Source organism: Anomalospiza imberbis, chromosome 11, assembly GCF_031753505.1.
Source record: "Anomalospiza imberbis isolate Cuckoo-Finch-1a 21T00152 chromosome 11, ASM3175350v1, whole genome shotgun sequence".
In the NCBI taxonomy this organism is placed as follows: Eukaryota; Metazoa; Chordata; class Aves; order Passeriformes; family Viduidae; genus Anomalospiza; species Anomalospiza imberbis.
Window position 1 is genome coordinate 13,703,079 of NC_089691.1, and position 21,227 is coordinate 13,724,305.

The window sequence follows — 21,227 nt, forward strand, 5'->3', positions numbered from 1 at the left end:
CCCCAGCTCCTGTGGTGGTGCTTTGCCTGCTCACGACTGTGACTCTCTTGCAGGTGTACTTGGGAGCCCAGGGAGAGGCACACACCTATGCTTCGGTATCTATCCAGGTGAACAGCATGGTGAGTGGAGACCTGCTGTTCGACCAGTTGCAGGAGCACCTCTTTGTCATGACCCAGTCAATGGTAAGAGCAATACAATCCTTTCCACAGGGGAGTTGAAAGCACTAGAAGTCCAGACAAACTGCTGACAGGAGCAGGGCAGGCAGGGAAACTGCACCTGGCTAAGCCTGTGCTGGGCAGCAGCTGCCTGCCAGTTTTCTTACAGGAATGGGGACTGACCTTTCCCAAAAGCTGGAGGAACATGAAGAGAACCTTGTTACGCTAATCCGTGGCTTGTTTGCCTGTGCATTTTCTGAAGTCTTTCAGGCTATATCAGTAGTGATGGAGGAATGTGAACTGCAGGCTGTAAAAAGCTGCTCTGCTGGCATGAATACAAGGGACCACCAATTCCTGAATTCTGCTGTGTTGAGCAGGAGCTGTTCGGACCACAGTTTGCATCTCCATTTGAGCAGAAGAAAGCTTCTGGGTTCACATGTGACCCATCTTGGTTTTGCAGGAGTTTAAAAAGAGAAAAGAGAGATTTTGTCTCATTAAAGTGTAGCACTTCTGGTTTGAATCAGTTAAAAGATTAAACTGTTCTTCTATAACCTACAAAAAGCAGAAATGTCTGGGAAATGTATTCAGATAACAGAGGTGTTCTCTAACCAGGGGTATAATAACGGTCTTGCAGATGAAATCAGGCTGTGAAAGGACCCATGTGAGGCACCTTTCTCTTTACCCCCGCCTTCCGTAATTCGATTTGTGCCTAGGGGCAGTTGGAGGAGAAGAGGCATTGCAATGCCTCAGGCTTTTGGGATATTGGTGTCTGCTGAGTAGGAAATCCAGCTATGGATACTTTATTTGAGAGGATTTTTACCACCACTTGTATCAGCTCCTTGAGCTGGAAAGAAAAGGATCCTCCTAGCAAAGGAAAAGCAGTCCTTGAGTTACCCTGAAGGAAAGAACAAACAAAAAATGAGAGCCACTGCTTCCCTTTACTCCCCCAGTGCACTTTGAGATACTTGTAAAATTTGTAACACTTCAAAGCAGGAGTTGAAATCTGTGAGTGGAAGAAGATTAGGGAAATCTGAAATATATCCTTAACAGTAGTTGTTGTGCCAATTAAAATATGCAAATTACATCATGTACTTAGCAAAAGTAATAGGTCTGGGATTAGAAGTTGATATTTCAAAGTAGCTGACAGTAGTAGTTGAAGTGTAGTAGCAGATTAAAGAGGGCAAGAGGCTGAAATCAGCATGGATGATAAGTTAAAGCAGAAGAATTTTGCAAGTAAAATTTACCCCGAGATGGCAGAAAGTTTTTGTTCCACATTGATCAAAGCTTCAGGGTCTACTTTCAGTCAAAATGGTAGTTCTGTCAGGTAGAGCTGGGCAATAGTGCAGATGGATTCAGAGGCCTGAGCTGTAGCTGCTGTCTCCAGCTTCAGTCACCGGTGTGTCAGGAGAGATGATCTCACATGACAGAGTCCAGAAAAGCAAAAGAGTGGATGATATTCAGTCAGCTATTCTATAATTCACTTTGTTAAAATGCAGTTTTATGACTAAATACAATTTCCTCGTTGCAAAATGTGTTGCAGAATAACCAATGAATCGCAATACACTTTGTTTTCCTTAGTGTCTCTCTACAGCCTGATGTTTAGATGTCCTTCACCAATATGTGAAATGGCCATTCAAATGGGCTCTGGAAACTTGTTCCTATTTTGTTTGTCTTTAAGGGAAGATAAACTGAGGATCAAACAGTTGTTTTGATGAGCATGTGGATGATGAGACTTGCTGGTTAGGCAGAAGAAGCCAATGACTGGGGAGCTGTGTTGTGTGTGCTGTGTTTTCCACTTTTCATTTCTTTCTCTGACAGGTGGTAAAGGTTCCCATAATGGAATGTTCCCTGTACTTGGACTGTGAATCCTGTCTGGCACTGAAAGATCCCTACTGTGGCTGGTGTGTCCTTCAGGGAAGGTAAGATAGATCCCTCTTCACCTGTAAGGATTTTGGAGGGAGAGTGCCTAGAGATTGTCTCCACTTACTCTCTTCCTTATATCCGCGTCTGGATTTTGTTTATTTTTAGTTCCTTTATGGGATATTTGCTCTAAGTTACCATTCCTCTCTCTGCTTCCCTAAAACACTGCCAGCAGCAATAGCAGTTGCACGCAGGGGCATCTTTCCATTGCTTTGTGGGTCTTTGGCACCACTCACGATTCACCTGTTCGTTAGATTTCAGCCTGGTTCTAGTCTGACTTCAGCTCAAACTACCACATTGCAAGTTTAGAGAAACTATCTTGTCTCTTCTTCTGGTGTTTTATTTATCACTCTTTCACTACTTGTTCCCCTACTGATGTTGATTAATGAGGCATGGTTTATTCCAGTGTCTATGTCTGCCTGCTGGCTCTGCTTCCCTGTAGAAAGTCACAGGATTTAGTTTGTGACCCCTGAAGCCCGAGAAGTGCCTACCCATCTATAATTTCACAACAGTTCATCCTGTTATTGAAGGTGGTGGGAGGCTGGGACTTGAGTGGCTTGTGCAGCAGCTTCCCCAAGACTCTAGCAAGGCTTGAGACAGCCAGTGTCTGCTTGGAAGCCAAACACAAGCTGCTGCTCAGGTCTCTCACAGGGCTTCTTGCTGTTTCCCTGCAGGTGCAGCCGTCGCTCCGAGTGCTTGCGGTCCAGATTGAGTGAGCAGTGGCTCTGGAGCTTTAACTCTACACAGCAGTGTCTGTCTGTCCAGTCACTAACTCCAGCCAATATCAGCAGAGAGGAGAAGAGAAATGTGAGTGGAGGTGATCCTCTGATGATGAGGATCCATCTGATGATGCTCAAGCTTATAGAAAGTCCTCCGCAAACTGAGGAGTCACAAGTCTCTTTGTTGCTTTCACTGGGGTGCTGGAACACTGAACCTTCAGGCACGTTGTCTGCCTCACATGAGGGACTTATCTCCTGGTGCAGCCAAGCTGTTCATTCAGTTGTTTGGTTGTTTCTTTGTTTTCTCTAAAACTAAATGTCCTTGCCTGCTAAGAGTTACTGGGTATTCTGGAGTATGTGATGCCTGCTTGGATGGGGATCCTCCTTGTTTTAGTATCTATATGGTGCCTGTGTCTGTGCCTTCAGAGTTTCTGTCAGTTGCTGTCAGGAAGGCCTGAAAGGAGTGGCCCTAAATTACAGCTCCTGTCTGGCATGTGATAGCTGGCAGAAAAGCTAAGAAGGTGTTGGAGTGATTTGAAGTCTGTCATTGTGTCAGGAGGTGGCAAGAACCTGTCTTTTGCTAGAGGCTTGGGGGGGAAGTTGTCAGTTGCTGGAGGGATGCCAAGTTCAGTTTGGGAATGGCAAGAGATGATGAATGGAACAGTCAGTCCTAGGAGACATTATAGGAAAATAAGCGTTTTTGTAGATAACTACTTTATGGGATTCTTCCTTTGAAAAAACAGAACCAAAAAATTGTATTAAATGAAGGCAAATTATTTACTGGATATATTAAACTGACAGATATTCTTGGCCATCTCGGACTTACCTTCTCTGCGTGAGGAAGAATTTTACTCATGTTATTTTGAAGATTATGAAAGCCCAGCAGTTCTGACCGAGTCGGGAATCATGTGTCCTTCTCCAGATCCCAGCCAAGCACCAGCTTTGCCAACAGGAACAGGTTAGTGAAATGCTTTCAATGGAGCATGATAGCTCTGATAACATTGTTGGGAGAAAGTATGTTGTAGGCCATCATATTGCCAGGATTAACAGCCATGAATGTATGTGGACTGTCAGCAGGTGTTCATTTCATTCCTCATAATATCTGTTTGCTTTCTACTTGTGTCACACACATCCTGTGCTATTTTGGGCTGTTGCCAAATTCCAATGCCAAATTCTGATAGTTGGAAAGGAGATCCTGTTTGAAGGGGTGTATGCAAATCTGAATGTGATCTGAAATGCAGTTTAGAGAGGTGGCTGGTTTGGCAGCTTTTTCCTAAATCTGGGGAGAAAACTCTCATAAATAATGCTTCATTATTAAAACCAAACAAAACGCAACCTTCTCAAAATCCATGTAGTGGGAGAAGGAAGTACACATAAGGAAAGGCAAGAAACCCACGGTCCTTTAAAGATATAAATAAATCTGCAATGTGGCATAACCTCAGAAAATACACAGTCAGCACGTGAACAATAGCTGTCTGAATATTGCTGATTGGCCACTCTAAAGAATCTGGAAAGTTCTCAATTTGTTTTCTTCGCGTTGGATTTTACCCAGCCTGTCAGTGTGAGCTCTGATGAGCTGATCTCTTCAAAGAGTTTGTTTATCTGAAGTAAAAGGCAGATGTCCATTGGGACACATTCCACACTGTTCACTTAAATGGCTGAACAGAATTTCTGTGCAAGTATGCAGCTGGCTAGTAGGTATGAAGCAATCTCCATGGACATAACATGACACCAGAACTCAGCTAACACACTCATTCAATCTCAAACGCCTTCATTTTCATTATTATTTGCAGTATTTTAATACCTGGCTTTCACACTGCCTTTGTCTAGAACAAACCCACCAGGTCTCCATTCAGGGTGGTCAGGCCAGAGGGAAGAGGGTTTCATGCACTGCCACTGCAAGCAGAGTGGGCAGGATTTGCTTCTCTGTTCAGTCATATGGGCCTGAATTTTAGCAAAGCTGTGAAAAATCAGTGTAGATAAAGCCACAGTCTAGTTCTCATTATTCTAGGCTTCAGATATTCTTATCAACTCCTTTGTAAGTCAGCCTTGCTTTTATTGTAAGATACCTTTCCGACATTAGTTTCATATTGTGTTTGAGACTTATCAAGTGGCTCCTGTTCTGTAGCATCCACTTGCTCGTGGATGGTTTCTGTCTGTTTGATCTATTTGTGTTGTCCTTTTGCTTCCGCAGTGCTTGTCCCACTCAATGAACTATGGATAGGTCTTCCTAGCACAGAGCTTTGCTGTTTAACTGTGCCAGCTGCTTCTTCGTGTTCTCTTGTTTCTCAGACTTTCTCTCTCCTTCACTGTATTGTTATTCCTTCTCTGCATGGCTTCTGTACTCTGCTAAGATGAATTTGAAGCTGGTAACCAGATTCATACGTTGTTTTCTAAATGAGATCTCATTAGGGCCTCAGATACCAACACTTTCCTATTCCTACTTATAATACTTTCCCCAGTTCACTAAAATATTTGCCATTTTCCAGCTTTATTTTAAAGGTTGCATACCAGCTCATCCATCATGTGTAGCTGTTGAACTCCACGTTAGTAGCACAAACTCTTGCTCTCAATCTGCAAGTGCTTGACCTCATCTTCTGTACTGTCAAACAGCATTATTGGCAGTCATGGGAAATAATGGCCTTTCTGGAGAAAGGAGTATTTATAAATATGGTGTCATAACCCTGAAATCCGAGGAGGTGTTAGCCCTTCCACCACTGCTAAATGCAGTCACCTCTTTGACAGTGATAGGAGTTGGCAGTATGGCAGTGACTCCAGCCTCCAGCTGCATAGGATCTACCCTTATTTTCTGCACATCCTGGGTTTCAATACACCCCCCATCACTGATTTGTTAGCATACTGCTTCCCTTGCCATTCTGTCAGGAACTCAGCTTAGACCTGACTGGTTCTTCACATGTTGATTGTTTTGCTGTGACTAGAGATTGCTTGCAAGAGGAGCTCTGAAATCTCATTCTGAGAGGAACAGTGCACAAGGTTCTTGTTACTTACTTTTATTGCAAACTGCCCTAGAGAAAGAGCAGCTCCTGGGGCTGAGCAGAGAATGAAGTATGCTCCCATTATTTGGAGAACTAGTAACCAACTCTAAGGTTGAAGGCATTTGTTTGGGACAAGATTAATAAGCTGATTTAGTACTGTCTTATGCAAAATATCTCCTTCCAGCTGATGCTATCAGCTGCAGTAAGATTTGAGCATCTCTGCAGCTATTTGGTCTACAGAAAACAGTGACAGTCTCTTCCCAAAGAGAACAGGGCTATCCTGAGGGTTGTAATTGATGTGAGACCTGGATTTTAAAGCAGATAAGCCTTCAGTCATTGCAAGCGAGATTACAAATCTTATAAACCTCTTCCCTGACTCACTTCTTAGTCTGGTCATAACACAAAGCTCTCAAGGTAAAGGCAGTATGTAAAGGGCACATCAGTTCTAAGGTTTCGTTTTCCTTTGGATGACAAAAGAAGGCAATCAGCTTTGAGCCTCAATGTTACTTCTTCCTGTAATATAGAGATGGCAGTGGAATTACAGAGATAAAGATGGACAGATCTTCAGACAAGTCTTCTTTCCCATGGGTTGGCAAGAGCTGTCACAAACTACTCCTGATTAACTTGTCCAACCTGTTTTAAGTGTCTGTAGGATAATCCAGTGATTGAGGTGCTAAAAGCATGGAAGGGAATCTGCCTCAGTGTTTGACAGTGTCTATCCTAAAGCATGCTGTGTCTCCTAACAGTATGGCAAACTTGTAGGGGCTCCATTTCTAAGAAATTTTTATTTTCATTTTCAGATCATGTCACCATAAAGCTTGTAGTGCGTTTCCATGACATCTTCATTGCTTCTGTGGACTTCTCTTTCTATGACTGTGCTGCAGTGGCCCTGCTGTGGAAATCGGCACCGTGAGCACCTGCTTTTTCTCTTCTGTAGTTTTAGGGAGGGTGGCTGTCCCTTTCTGGGTTGTTCTCTCTTAGCAGCTGCTTTTCTGTCGTTCCTCCAGGTGCCAGAAGTGTGTGAGCAGTCTCTGGGGATGTAACTGGTGCATCCAGCAGCACCTCTGCACCCACAAAGCAGCCTGTGAGGAAGGAACCATTATCTACAATGAAAGGGTACGTCTCCTGCTCAGTCCTAGTCCTGTGTGCTCTCACAGCTCGGTGAGTCAGATCTCTTCTCAGGTAAAATAGCAGCTGTCAGTCACATCAAACAAGGAGGTGAGCTGTTGGAGCAGAGAGCGCTCTCCTTGGAATGACACGAGGCTCTGCATTCCTGATACTGCAGGTTTCTGGGGAAGTGCTGTTAGATGAAGCAGGTCACTGTCCTGGGACTATGCAGCCAGTGTTGTCAAAGTGGAAGGACAAGAGCCAGCTGGCAGGGAGGCTGTGACAGGGAAGTGGAACATGTGCCCAGTGTGTGGCTGCCACAGGTGGCCTTGCATTTTTGTGGAGGATGAAGACTAGCAGGCCGCCTTCTGAGAGGAGGCCAGTGCGGGCACCTGTGGGAAGAGGGGGTGTTGCTGGATCTTCTGCACTGTGAACATTCCCCAATCCCGTCACAAAAGATGGTACAAGATGTAGCTCTCATTAAAATCCAGCGGGTGAAACAGCACCTTGTCTATGGGAGGTCATACAGAGTGTTGATCTGCTTGGGTTTTATTCTGTTTCATTTCTTTCCCTCTTCTCACCTCCCTGTGTTGTTTGTTCCTAGGCCCAGATCCCAACGTCGAGTGTGTATCCCTCTTCAGCTGCTCCCCTCACCAAGTCCTCTACCACAGCCCCCACCATGGCCACAAAACCTGTCACCACCCCTGTGCACGTGGGCCCGAGCACTGTGCCCCACACAGAGCCCATCCACGTCACGCCCTCCGCAGCCTCGGGAACGACGACGGAGCCCGCGCAGACCCCCAGCTACACCCACCTGACCCTCTCCACCGAAGCCGCCTCTCTCCAGGCTGCCACAGAGTCCCCGCTGCCGCCAGCAGACAAACCTGCTGTCACTGTGCCAGAGACAACTTCTCCTGCTGCATCTGTCCTCTCCAGCCCATCTAAAAACATGGATCACATAGCCTTGCCCACTGAAGGGCCTGCTACAGCCCAGGAGGCCCTGCACACAGACCCACCCACCACCCTCGGGGGTAGCCCTCTGCACACTTCTCCAGTGGCAGCTGTGACACCTTCCCCTCATGTCACGAGTTTCCAGTGGCCTCCAAGTCCTTTTCCTAGCACAGAGGCACTGACATCTGCCATCTCATCTCCTCAGACCCCCAGCCAGGTGCCAGGGAGCCCTGTTGTCTCTGATGATGCTCCTGGGTTGCCAGGAACTGAGCTCCCTGTTTCAGGGCTCCCAACATCAGCTCCTCCACAGTGGCTGCTGAAGGAAGGCACAGAGCTCCAGGACACAGAGGACTGGATGGATTTGCTGCAGGCTGAGAATGACACATCTCTTTTCTCTGCTTCTACTCTTCTGTCGGGTGATGGCGATTCTTCAGAGAGGGATGTCCCTGACTTTCCCAGGATCCTTCATCCTGACCTCGATTATCAGTATGATGCCCCTGAGTTTTGGGAGGAGGTAAGTTACTGGCTTATGCTGTATGAGTCTAATGCTGTAACTCTTTGAAGTTTTCTTACACATTGTCAATCTAGTATTTCAGCACACAGGAGGGGTTGTGTCCTGTGGGTTTCTTTTTCAGAGTGAAGAGCCTAGCTGGGGTCCAAATGCGTGTCCTTGTGTGCAGGGAATCCAGGGATCTTCGCTGTTTCCAGTCAATGTGGTGAGGAAGATAACCCTGCTGGGAAAGAACTTCCACCTCTATCAGGTAGTCAGCTCAATGCCATCACCATCAAGAAATTGCATTAATGCAGGGCACTGTTTGGACAACCTGGCCACTGGGCTGCTAAAAATATGTGTAAGATACAGGTGTGACTCTGCCTAGGTTTCTCCTAGAGGAATAACCTGTTTCTGTGCATAAAGAATTCCATAGCTGGATGTATTCGTGTGTAGAAGGTCACCCAGAGAAAGGGAGAGTACAGGTGTGCACCAGCCTGCTGGAGAAGATCTGCATGTGTTTGGATTAAATTGCACCTGTGCTGCACTGCAGATGGTAGTTCTTGGAATAACTTTCTGCTGAATCCATCCTGTTTGTCTCTCCATAAGCTAAAGACAAGTCATCTGTTCCCTTTCCTTTCTGGCATACTCATGTTTATGTGGCTATTCCTGCCGTACCTGAAACTTCTGCAGTGGGGAAAACCACCCTTGACAGCTGTTTCTTGGGTGTGCCTCTGATAAAAATTCTCATGCTTCTCAAGACAGAAGATTATTTAGTAACCTTTGACAAAAAAAAATAACTCAGAACATGCAGCCCACAGTCTTAATTGTTACTTTATACATTAAACCTGACATACCGCACTGCTCAGAGGAGCAGAGCTGGTTCCAGAGAGATGCCTATCTAGCTTCTTTACAGGAAGTATCTAAACAATTCAGTGGAAGGTTGACAGGGAGGAGAAATACACACTTACTGTTTTTGACATGCTCTGCCCTAATCTCTGTACTCTATTCTTCATCTCCAAGCTAGTGTTTCACAGGGATGTACTGGCATAACTTCACAGTCCCACTGTTTGTTTTTTTCATTTCTCCCTCTGTGCCAAGTTCTCTGCACAGTGACACACGCGCTCCTTTCTAGGTGTTTTGTGTTGGTTTGCCTTTCATACGTGGAGGCGGTCACAGCATAGAGATGCCTTGAGTGTAGCACAGAGTTGGCTTAACAAGGGGAACAAGAGGAGCATGCTGCTGGCTTGGTGGCTTGGGGAAAGGTGCTGAATTGGAGAGGCGGGACGACACCTGTGCAGCCCGAAGCTCTCTGTCACTGAGGAATGGTGTCATGTGTCTCCTCCTGCAGGACCAGCAGTGGGACTATGAGTGTGTCTTCAATTTGGATGGGAGGACAGTGGTGATGGAAGCTTATGTGGAAGGAGAAGAAACAAACAAGTCCCTCTGCTATATCACCTGCCAGATGAACCAGGTGAGTGCTGTGCCATTTCACAGTTCACACAGGTGCTGGTTTTGCTCCGCAACAGAATAGGATGGAAGGCAAGCTCTGGAGAAAAGAGCTTATTTTGCAAAAATATTTATAGAATAATTTAGCACTCTGGGGCCCTCAGCTCTGATGCTGCTGCCTGCCAGTACTGATACCTTCAACCTTTGGAAGATTGTGCAGTCTGAGCCACATGACCTATTGCTGCACTAGCTGTAGCAGGGTATTGTGCTGTCTCTGAACTGGCCAGCACGGTGCCACTCCTGCTGTAGCTTGAGGCACTGTTGTTTGTCATTCTCTGCATCGTGACTCTGGAGGTGATTGTTCTTTTGTGAGAAGAAAAATGCTGTTAGTACTGATTTTGTCCTTGGTGATAGAAGCAGGCCTGTGGATTGACAAATTATCAGGGAAAACTACAACAGACATATACGCTTTTGGATGCTGTGTGAATTTTATTTAAGGCAAGATTTGAAAGCACAGATGTTGTTTTTAGTTTACAAACTCATATAGTTAAGGGAGTAGAACAACACAGGCTCTTGTGCACGAGCCCTGCAGACCAATTGTGATCCTACATCGTCAGCTCTACTGAAATTATGTAAATGCCAGCTTGAGCAGCTTTCTGAGCAGGTGGCTTGTAGATAGGAATTGGCCACTTAGGAATCAGGTAGGAAGTTAGACAAGTATTGTTGTGAGCACAGCCTTGGTTTTCAGTGTTCATCTTAGTGAACCAAAACCTGCTACTCTTTCTAGAGCAGAATTGTGACTGTGAACCAGTGAGGACAAGCCTGTGCTGCCGCTGCCCCAACTAACACTGCCTTGTCTACATGCATGGAAGTTCCATGTAGGCTGTTTGTGTCATGCACTATTCAGTAATGATGCTGGTGCTTCTTGCCTGTTCAGCTGGTTTGTTTTTGCCTCTGTTAAGTCCTTTTGATGATCTTTGTCTTTGCAGTACAGTTACACAGCACCTCAACTCGAATTCAGTGCTGTGGTGTTTGTACAGAGGCGACGACACCTTCGAGTGGACAGTGCTGCAGATCTTCATGGTAGGAGTGCAACACCTTCCCAGTAAAAACACAGCAGATGAGGTGGAAGGGAATTGAGAAATCCTCAAATGAGGCTTTTTATACTTGTGGTAGTCCTATCACAAGAAAACTAAGGAAAACAGCTGCACTACTGTCACTTGCACGGGGGCAGGAGGAGGAGCGGGGTCTGTAAAAGACACCAGGCTGCTGGGTTATGCTGTGCCCTGTGGGGATGTTTGCAGGTACCTCTGAATTTTTCTCCTTTGCAGTGACTTTTTACAACTGCTCTGTGGGACACACTGATTGTAGCCGCTGCCAAACAGCTGACTCAAAGTACAACTGTGTGTGGTGTGGAGGTGACAACCCCAGCTGTATCTTCAGGGGCTCTTGCAAAGAAGAAATTGAAGACCTGTGTCCAGCACCTCTCATTCACTCTGTGAGTAATTTGCTCACTGGTGTACTGCACACAGGGCAAGGAGGGCTCCGTTCTGCAGTGGAAATCAAAGGGCTGTGAACTCAGAGTGCAAACAGTGCAGCCCATTAATTTATTGACCGTCTGAAGAGGAAGTTCAGTTGGAGTCCCTCAGTGTTGTGAGGATTTTAGACTGTTGTTGCTGGGCTTTCAGTTTGCTAATAGAGAACAATGGGGGATGATTCATTTGTATCTCAGCTGAAACTGGCACACCAGAATCATTCAGGAGCTGGGAAATGGTCCACAGGATGAATCCTCCAACTGTCCTGAGCCAGACCCTGCTACAGGTTGGCCCATCTAAGCCTGGGGCAGAGGAGGGTAAAACCTAATGACAACAGCACAGCAGTGATGGGAAAGGCATGACAGGTTACTGGAATTAATTATTTTTTGTCTGTTTATTTTAAATGTTTCTTGCTAACTGCCACATGAGAAGTGTCTGTAGCCATGTGTCCCTTTTGCTGTCAGCTTGTCCTCCCTTCAGTGGCACACAACATCCATGTGCTGCATCTTGTCTTAGTTTGGATGCTGCTCAGGGACAGAGCTTTGACATTTGTGCAGCATGCAATTCATTGTCGTCCTGATGCTGAGGGGGGAATGGTGCTTGCTGCTTCAATACTAGTAACATGTATTGGCTTGTGCATTCCCACTCTTCAGCAGAAATGCCCTGTGGAGTGGTCAGCATGTTGATGGGAAGGCAAAGTAGGACAGTCTTTGCCTTCTAAGTGGATTATCACCTCTGGGTGGGGACTGCTGGCATCGGCGAGTTACGGAAAAGAAGGCTCTAACTGTGATGTTCTTTATGGCCTTTCTTCTGATGAGGCTGCAACCTGGGACTAGTCCAAGCCAGTAAAAGGAGTCAACAGGATTGACCTGAACAGGCAGAGTTTGCACCAGGGCAGCTGAAGGGCCCTGTGCAGTAGATCAGTCACCAGACTGTGGAGGTCTGAGATGCTGTGACATTTACACGTGCGCGGATGTCTTTGCAGGTGTACCCCCTGTCTGGACCAGTGGAAGGTGGCACTAGAATCACCATCACTGGCTCAAACCTCGGGCAGAAACATCAAGACATTGCAGAAACTGTCACTGTTGCAGGAATTCCCTGTGCCGTAGATGCTCAAGAGTATGAGATCTCTAGCAGGTAGAGTATCTGTGAAACCTTCTCCCAGAGGCAGACGTTGGCTTTTCCCTTGGCTGCTGACCCAGCCTGAGATGTCTTTGCCTTTGCTGTAGTAGGTGTTGAGCCCTGCCCATTCCCAGGGAGTGCCCTGAGTAAGGTCACTGTGTGAGCACTTGCTCAGGCAGTGACCCTAGAGAGATAAGGGTGTGTACAAGGCGACAGCCCAACAGTGATGCCGTGTTCCAACCACGCTACCCAGACAGAGCCCCCTGTCAGGTCAGGGAGTTGTGGGCTCAGAACCCTGCAATTTCATGAGTGTCTCACGCAGCCACAGGAGATTTCAATAAAGCAAAGGACATGGGCTTATGCAAGTATCACTGATCGGGAAATAGCCTGACCATGTTAACACAGGGTGAGGATGGGAACACGTGGTTGAAGGCACACCCCTAGACAGTCTTCACTTGCTAGCAAGACTTCCCCCAAGGAACAAACTCAAAGAAAAGATCCTCTCTGCCAGGGACAGATGAGGAAGTCCTGGTGGGCCCAGTGCCACTCTTCTGGTGGCCAGGAATGCCTGACAGGTCACACAGTGATTGTAAAAGTAGTGGCAAGGAGAAGGATGAGAAGCAGAAAGACCTATCCTCCTGAATCTGGCTCATGTCAGTGATAGAGAATTGTGCAGCTGGTGTGTCTGGCCAGGGCAGAACAAAATAATAAATCAGTAGTTAGGTGTTAAGAGGTATGAATGGAGGATAACTAGGAAGCAAGGATAAAAGGATATTTCTGTAGCTGGCCCGTGGCAGGGCAGGTAGGTTGAAGCTTTGGACAAGGAGAGGAGCCAAACAACCAGCAGGAGAAGAGGAGGGCAATTGTGAGTCAACTCTTATCAGAGCTATCACAAACATGTTTTCCCTTCCATGGTAGCAGTAGTTGTAGCACCCTTCCCTCTAGGAGCCAGGTAAGATCCTGCTGGGAATGGCTTGCTGTGTTGAGCAGTGTTGTCCTGTCTGTGCAGTTTGTGTGTGTGGATCCATCTGCTTTCTGTTTTCATCCTAGAATTAGAGCTTAATCTTTCTGGTTTTAGCACTGTCTGTGTTCTGTATCTGTAAATCACCTGGCATCACAGGGTCTTGGTTTGGACTGCACTGCCTAAGTTCAAATTCCTCAGCCTCTTTAGTTGAGGGGATATAGCTGTGAACCTGGAACCCGCTCCTGAGCAAGGCCCAGACAAAATTAATCTCCTGCTATGCAGGAGGGCTGGGAAGTCTCCTGCAGATCCTGCAGATTAGCTTTTCTGTTAGCAAATGAGTGCTGTAACATGGGACTCCTTCCTGCTCTGTTCTAAGTACAGTTTGACTTTTCATCTTGTCAGCATCTCCCTTAGCAAATTATGTCTGGAAGAAGGGCTGGGAGAAATGGCTGGTGCAGATCAGGGGACCTGGCTGGTTGCAGAGGTCACTGGCTGAAAACCAGTGACAGCTAAACCCAGGTCTTGAGTCTTCTCCTGCAGCAGATACAGCACTAATGTGTGGATTGACCACTGCTGGCCTGAGGTCCCTCCTGATGCAAATGATTTTGATCAACTCTGGAATAGAGAAGAGTTCTTGGACTCTTTGTGTATCTGTGACACAGTGGGATTCATCCTGTCTGTCCCAGAAGGAATAATTTTAGATAGGATGGGCCTATTTGGAACTGGTCCCTGCTTTTTTCTGCTGCACCTAACCCAGCTTTTTTAGAGGTGTTTCTCAAATGTTTGGTTGCCTATTCTGAGCATCAGATAAGACTGGAATACGGGAACTGTGGTTGCTAGATATTTTTAGGACATGCTGCCATGGATGCAGCTCCCCTGCTCTCCCCTGGTGTGACTTTGTTCTTGGATTGTCCTGCAGCATCGTGTGCATCACCGGCGGGAGCTGGACAGAGAGGTTTGGGCATATCGTGGTGGAAGTGCCTGGAGGAGGTCGTGGAGTTTCTGGTCATGTTTTCACCTATCAGGTAACATAACTATAATATCTCCCCTGCTTTCCCAGTATCTCTGCTAAATGGCTGTTTATTGCATGAACTTACAGGACTCTACCAGGCACTTGCTGCTGGTATTTGTATTTTATCTGATTATTTCTGCTGCTTGTGTTGTGTGGTGTACTGGGATTTTGTTTGGTTTGGTTTGTTCCTCCTTCACCCCCCCCTTTAGATTATAAGAACAGCTGTACTGGTAATACTAAAGATCCTGTAGTCTAGTGATTTTATTTCTTTTTTGACAATGGTAGCTGTTAAGTACTTAAAATACTCCGTATTTTTCCTCTATGTTTCCAACTTGAAGATTTTTTTTTGATGGCTTAACATCTTACAAAGACTTCTGACTTTTCTTTTGTTAATATGCAAATTGCTGGTTGAACATGCTTTTATTTTCTGACCTTCAGCAGCTGGTAGCAGTAAGTCCAAAATTCCTGTGCATTGTGTGGAGAAATGTTTCCTATCATTTTTAAATATGTTTCTGATAACTTTTTGATATCTTAAACCCAGCAACTATGAAATAATACTTAAATAACTTTTAAATACAATTGCCTCTTTTTCTTCCTTTCTGTGCAATTTAAAGAGATTCTGACAAGTCTTAAGTTCTTCCATTTCTGGCTTGGTAGAACCATTTTATGTACTAGATTATGCTTGTTACTCTTATTTTGGTTATCATCAGGATGCTATTTAGAGACTAGAAATGGTGTACAGGTTTGCATTTTATCCTTTAGTCTCCTCCCTCCTTCTTACTTCATGGATCTTGCTTTTCGTTTGTTAGCAGTGACTTACTTGTTAAAGTACACTTACACTCTGCTAAATTTTGCTGCAGCTCCTCAGTGGTACTAATTTTTTTTTTTTGTTACAGCACAGGCTCCCTGCTGTTAATCTCCTCATCTGCTAGGCAAGCAGGCAATTTATTTGCTACCTTGTTTTTCCTAACCTGAGTTTTTAATCCACTTACTGATCTGAGCAATCTCTTTGGACTGTTAATCCTCAGGTTTGTGTGTGAGGCTCACAGCTCTGCTGTTAGCAGCATCCATATGCCTTTGGCAGTCTATGGAAAGGTCCTTGATTCGTGGTTCTTGCTGCTGTGATTGATCCCTCCTCTGCTCAGTAAAGTAGCTGCTGGAGTATATCTGAGGCCTGCCTGTGGTTTGGATCTGTAGCTTCTATTTTCAGAGCATTGGAGGATACGGAAGACATTCTGCTGTTTTCTTTCCTTGTCTTGACTTGCCTTTTTTTTTTTTTTATTTTTTTTTTTCTTCCCTCTTCTAGAATCCAGAGCTGAAATCCATTGTTCCAACCCAGGGTCCCAAAGCAGGAGGAACCTGCCTTACCCTTCTAGGCTCGAAGCTGCTGACTGGGCATCCTAATGAGATCAGTGTCCTGCTTGGAGACCTCCCTTGTCAAATGTAAGATCAGAACTTGCCAGTATGCTAGCTGTGCACTGTCCTGAGTCCTTCCTAGAGCCTCCCAGGGTGTGATGCTTCCTGAAGCAGCTGGAGCTCTGCTTTCCTCTGTGTTTCAGGGGATCTTCCCTGTTGGGTCATGGCAGCAACCTCAACCATCTTAGAATCCAGCGCACCTTCCCTGGATGTGAGCAGGGCTGCACACCTCTGTTTTGCTTGTCCCTTGACAGGACTGTAACCCACCCTGACACTCTGCTTTTGCTGGTGGGGAGTTGCAATTGGCTTCTGCAGCCTGATCCCAAGAGCTGCTTGTTCCCTTGCACTCAGGGACATGTAGACCTGCCTCACCTCACTGCTGGTGAGGAGGTGCATATGCCTTGGTAGCATATGTCCAGTCCCTTCAGTTTGGACAGTGACCATACCTGCTTTTTGTCTGTGTGCTGCTCCCAGCAGCTGCCCAGCAATTATTGCTTGCACAGATAAGGCACAGGAGCTTTCAGCATGAGATTTAGGAAAATAGCAGAAGAGGTTTGCAGACTCTGCAAAGAGAAAGGCACAGTATATAAAAATCTGTCTCTGCAATGGCTGTGTTAATCCCTTGTTCTTCTTCTCTCCAAGCCTCTCTGAGATGACAGAGGATCAGCTGGCGTGCCAGACAAGTCCCAGCAATGTGTCCACAGAACTTCCAGTCACCATCAAATACGGGGAGCAAGAGCGGAGATTGGAAGGATCCCTCTTTAGATATACTCTGGATCCCAACATCACTTTTGCAGAGCCACCTAAAAGCTTCCTCAGGTAGAAAGAATGAGTGTCCCTTCCCCTGGGCAGTGTGCTGGGGCTGCAGCACCAATGGCATCTCTCTTGAGTAGCACTTTGGGGTAAAGCCAGGCTTATGCCAGAATGAGCATAAACAGAAGGATGGGAGCATGGATAAAATTGAGCTAATGAATAACAGGTGAGTCAGATCAGCTTCTTCTGTCTTTCAGTGGAGGGAGAGTGCTCAGAGTTCATGGATACAACTTGGATGTTGTACAGAAACCAAAGATCCGAGTTACAGTTTCTCCATCTGAACGCCGGCGCCGAGGAGTGGGGCGATGGCGAAGGATCATCCCAGACTCTGAGTGTCCTGAGGACTCTCTGTGCAGCATCCAGCAGGTAGCACGGCACGCTGTGGAGGTGTGGTTGCACAAGGGTTGATGCTCCCCCTCTGAAGAAGTGGACGTTCTGTCCCTAGGGCTTTTTTCCTCCCACCACTTGCTGTTATCTGCTTGGATTGTACCAACAGTCTTGGCCCATGGAAGTGTTCTCTGTCAGGCTGAGAGGTTAAGCACTTCCACAAACATTTCCATGGGCTGGGTCTGCCTCTGTCTAGAGATGTGGGACAGAAATAGCAATGCACCAGTGTGGAGATAAAGGAATCTACATCTGAGCCAGAGAGTTTGTGTGGCTCAGTGTGTCTGTGCTTCAGATTCTTCCTTTTGCACATTTCAGTCGGTCTCTGTAGTTTTTGGGATGTCTTTCACTCTGAGATACAAGACCGGGCAGTGAAATTACCAGCAGTACAATAGTTTTCTGCTCTCCTGCTGCCAGTCTGCTGAGATGGGTCATTACAGAGGTATTGATGTGGTCACCAAGGTCACAGAGCATGCAGCAGAATTTGCAGAGGTAGAGGGTGGTTTGGCAGCCCAAGCAGAAGAAGGATTTGCATTATTAGTGCAAATGATGAAGGGCCTCCTGTACATAAATGTGCTCCTGATGCACATGCATCAATAACAGCTGGTTTTATCAATGTTCTTAGGAAAGATTTGTGGCTGTAGAGCAGAAAAAAAAAAAACCTAATACTTTCACCAAATGTATAAAACATATCCAACCAGGCATGGGAACATTTTCACAGAAGCATTCAGACTGGGAAAACAGCCTTGCATTGAAGATGTTTGGTCCTATTCTCTCAGCGCAGGGAAATCTAAAGCTGGTCTCTCTCCAGAATTTGCTGCCAGGGGAATGTCAGAGTTGATTCCCACTGCTGAGACCTTCCAACAAAACCAGTGCTATGAAAGCTTTCCTTTAGAGGAACATGGGGAATTCCTCAGATCTTGGATTTTTCCCCTTTACAGTTAAGCAGGGTTCTTCTGGCATTTCTCCAGATTAGAAGAATGCAGACTGGCCCCAGATTGTTTGGGGTAGAAAGTATTGCCAAGCTGCAGGAGAAGCATTGGTGTTCCATTACTGACACCTTTTTTTTTCCTTTTCCACTTAGTTTGAAGAGCCATGTCTCATTAACTCTTCCTACCTGATCCTGTGCAAAACTCCAGCCATTAACATGCTGTTGAGGAGTGTCCGTATCAAACTGGAATTTATTCTGGATAATCTGAGCTTTGATTTCAACTCACTGCATCCCATGCCTTTCTCTTATGAAGTCAACCCCATCCTAAAACCGTTGAATGCTGAGGACCCTGCCAAACCATATCGTCACAAGCCAGGAAGTGTCATCTCTGTGGAGGTAAGGCAAAAAACAGCTGGAATTAATGTTCCTTGTATGAAGCTTTAAGTTGGTGTCATGCAGCATCCAAGGTTTTTAAAGCATTTGACGGGTGGCAACCTGTCACAGTACATCTGCTTTGGCCTGTGAGAAACAGTACGTAAGAGGAGGGAAAAGTGCATCAAAAAAGCCTCTTGAGTCCATAAATCATTGCTAGGGCTTATGGAAACTTCTGTGGTTTGTTTTTTGGGTTTTATTTAATCTTAATAAACTGGTTTTTTATGAGATATTAGTACTACATTATCCCCACATCCTGTTCTCAGCTGCTGACTCTAGCATAACTACTTCAGTTTCCTCCAGAAGTAACTTAGGAGTAAAAGAATCTTGCCAGTGGGGAAGACCTGTTACTAAGTGAAGGCAGGAAAATCACTCATTAAAGATGATACAGAAGAGCAGTGACTGTATTTTTACTGTGCATGCAAGAAAAAAAATTTGGGGTATTTCTTTTGTGTGGAAAGGTACTTTTCAGTCCATTACTCTTAAAGAAAGTAATGGATGCGGCTGTAGGTGCAAATTCTCCACATTCTCCCTTTTTGCATATGGGTAAAAAAACTGTGAGGATGTGAGAGCATAAAAATGTCTAGATCAGTGCCATTGGAGTAGAATGCATCTTGGAGATGTAGGGCAGTTTGAGAAAACTGGAAGAGAACTTTAAAAGACAAGGAGGTTGATCTGTCAGCCTGTTGGGATACCCTGACAGAGCTCTGGGCTTAGAAAGCATTAAAGTATGAAAATGTAATTAGCATCAATCAGCATGGTTTTATTAAAAAAAAAGAAAAAGTCTTAATCCCCCAAAATTAAAGCAAATATGAGAAATAGCACAGATATGTTATACCTTTGAAAGGCATTGATTAATTCAGCTGGGTGGGCAGGTTAACTGACATGAAACTACCTTTTGAAATATACAGAGTGAAGAGCTGAGCTTAGCTGTGTTTTGGCTGAAGAGCCTTAAGAGGACAGGCTATTTATAACTGTACTTATGCAGCATGCTACAGGTCCTAATGCTAAATCTAAATAATTTGCAACTGAATTTTTTAGCTTACAAACTTAACTCCTGCAGCCTATTCACATGTGAGCCTAAACAAAGAAGAAAAAAGGCTGCTTTCCTCTCATGGTATTGGTCTCCTCCATTTTCTCTGAAGCCATGGCAGTACATAGTTGTTTTTTCTTTGATCTCATGTGCTGTCCAAATGTATTTCAGGGGGAAAATCTAGATCTGGCTATTTCCAAGGATGAAGTTATGGCTATGATTGGGGAAGGCATCTGTGTGGTGAAGACGCTAACAAGGAATCACCTCTACTGCGAGCCCCCCTCCGAGCAGCCGGCTCCGCGGCACCGCACCAAGCGGGAGGGCACGGACCTGCTCCCAGAGTTCACGGTAGGGAATCAGCAGCACTGCCAGAAATCCTGTCATTTCTTGAAGCATGTGCAAGAAATGGGAGTGGGATGTGAAGTTGAGAAAGGTACAAGCCCCCCTAAGGGACGGGGGAGGTAATAGGGGTGGCAGGGAACTGGTCTTGTTCTCAAATTCTGCTCTTAAAGGCTAAAGTTGCTTGAAAGTGAACTGTGTAGCTGGGTTCACTGTGCTGTGGGACAGCTCTTCTGGGCAGCTGTGTGCCCCCTGTGCTCATTCTGGAGAAGCCCTGTGGCTTTGTATTTCATTCCTGCACAGAGGAATGCAATCATCCTGGCAAATGCTTTCTTCATACAGGTTCAGATGGGAAACCTGAACTTCCTCCTGGGCCGAGTGCAGTATGACACAGAAAGCCAGCTCACCTTCCCGCTGGAGGCACAGATTGGTCTGGGTGTTGGTGCATCCTTTGTGGCACTGATTGTTCTAGTCATCGTTTTCATATACAGGTAAGAAGTTCTGGTATGTATGAGGCTTTTAAGCTCCTCTCAGTGTTTTTCAGTGGATGTGACCAAGCATGTACATCTAGGGCCTAAACAGGGTTACAGTTTTCTTTATTTTGTGCCAAAGTCTGAGCTCCTGGTGGTGTTGGATGCAGGAGGCATGTTGCACTGCTAGTCACAGTCTGCACTGTGGTTCATTCTGAATCTAATGGGTGCTTCAAGACACACATCTAGCTTGTGAACACCGTGTGGTATCCTGCAAAGATAATGCTCTGTAGAAATCTCCTTGGCACCAGCTGCCCTGGAGTCTTTGGCAGCAACACAGCAGTTGGCAAGGCCAGTCCCTGGGCTAGTGCCACCAGGAACAATTCTGCTTCTTATTGCAGGAGGAAGAGCAAACAGGCTTTGAGGGATTACAAGAAAGTTCAAATCCAACTGGAAAATCTGGAAACGAGTGTTCGAGACAGATGCAAAAAGGAATTTACAGGTCAGTCACTGAGCTCCTGGGTTCTTGCAGCTTCAGGGTGACTTGGAGAGCCACCCTCAACCCTACCTCTCTTCCCATTCCTGTATACTTGCCTGCACAGCTCAGAGCAGGAGATCATTTATCCTGTGCCAGTGCATAGAAACGTAGAGCCAAATTCTTCCTTTTTTAATTCTTTAATTCAGAGCACAGTGATCTATACAGACCTCTCTCATTCTCCACTTCATCCTCATGACTCAGATGAAGAGCTAAAGTCGAGACAGCACACTTGGAGGGATCTTAAGGACCTACTAGCCCAGTCTTTGTGTAGGGCATGCTCTAAGCTTACAAACTTTGTACTTCAGCTCTTTACAACAGTAGGAGACCTGGGGTTCTGAAACTCTTCATGTGACTGAGATTGTAGTCCCCAATTAATGTGTTAAGGAGTGAAGAGCAGGTCTCTAATACTCCATCTTTGCTGTAGGTAATGCCTGTAACCACAGGTGTGTGC

The 21,227-nt window shown here is 45.8% G+C and overlaps 1 protein-coding gene across 4 annotated transcripts in view; it reads left to right on the top strand.

Annotated features, from left to right (window-relative positions):
* Positions 1–21,227, top strand: part of PLXNB1 (plexin B1) — a 77,425-nt gene that overhangs the window by 44,136 nt on the left and 12,062 nt on the right. For all 4 annotated transcript variants that reach the window (XM_068201971.1, XM_068201974.1, XM_068201972.1 and 1 more), the window contains 20 exons: positions 54–182; positions 1,974–2,074; positions 2,750–2,882; positions 3,596–3,752; positions 6,591–6,699; positions 6,798–6,906; positions 7,502–8,362; positions 8,484–8,609; positions 9,690–9,812; positions 10,777–10,870; positions 11,119–11,285; positions 12,308–12,459; positions 14,328–14,433; positions 15,727–15,863; positions 16,479–16,655; positions 16,847–17,015; positions 18,118–18,360; positions 19,601–19,777; positions 20,111–20,259; positions 20,640–20,740. In XM_068201971.1, the coding sequence (XP_068058072.1) occupies positions 54–182; positions 1,974–2,074; positions 2,750–2,882; positions 3,596–3,752; positions 6,591–6,699; positions 6,798–6,906; positions 7,502–8,362; positions 8,484–8,609; positions 9,690–9,812; positions 10,777–10,870; positions 11,119–11,285; positions 12,308–12,459; positions 14,328–14,433; positions 15,727–15,863; positions 16,479–16,655; positions 16,847–17,015; positions 18,118–18,360; positions 19,601–19,777; positions 20,111–20,259; positions 20,640–20,740 (3,520 nt within the window). The remainder of the gene's footprint in view (positions 1–53; positions 183–1,973; positions 2,075–2,749; positions 2,883–3,595; positions 3,753–6,590; positions 6,700–6,797; positions 6,907–7,501; positions 8,363–8,483; positions 8,610–9,689; positions 9,813–10,776; positions 10,871–11,118; positions 11,286–12,307; positions 12,460–14,327; positions 14,434–15,726; positions 15,864–16,478; positions 16,656–16,846; positions 17,016–18,117; positions 18,361–19,600; positions 19,778–20,110; positions 20,260–20,639; positions 20,741–21,227) is intronic.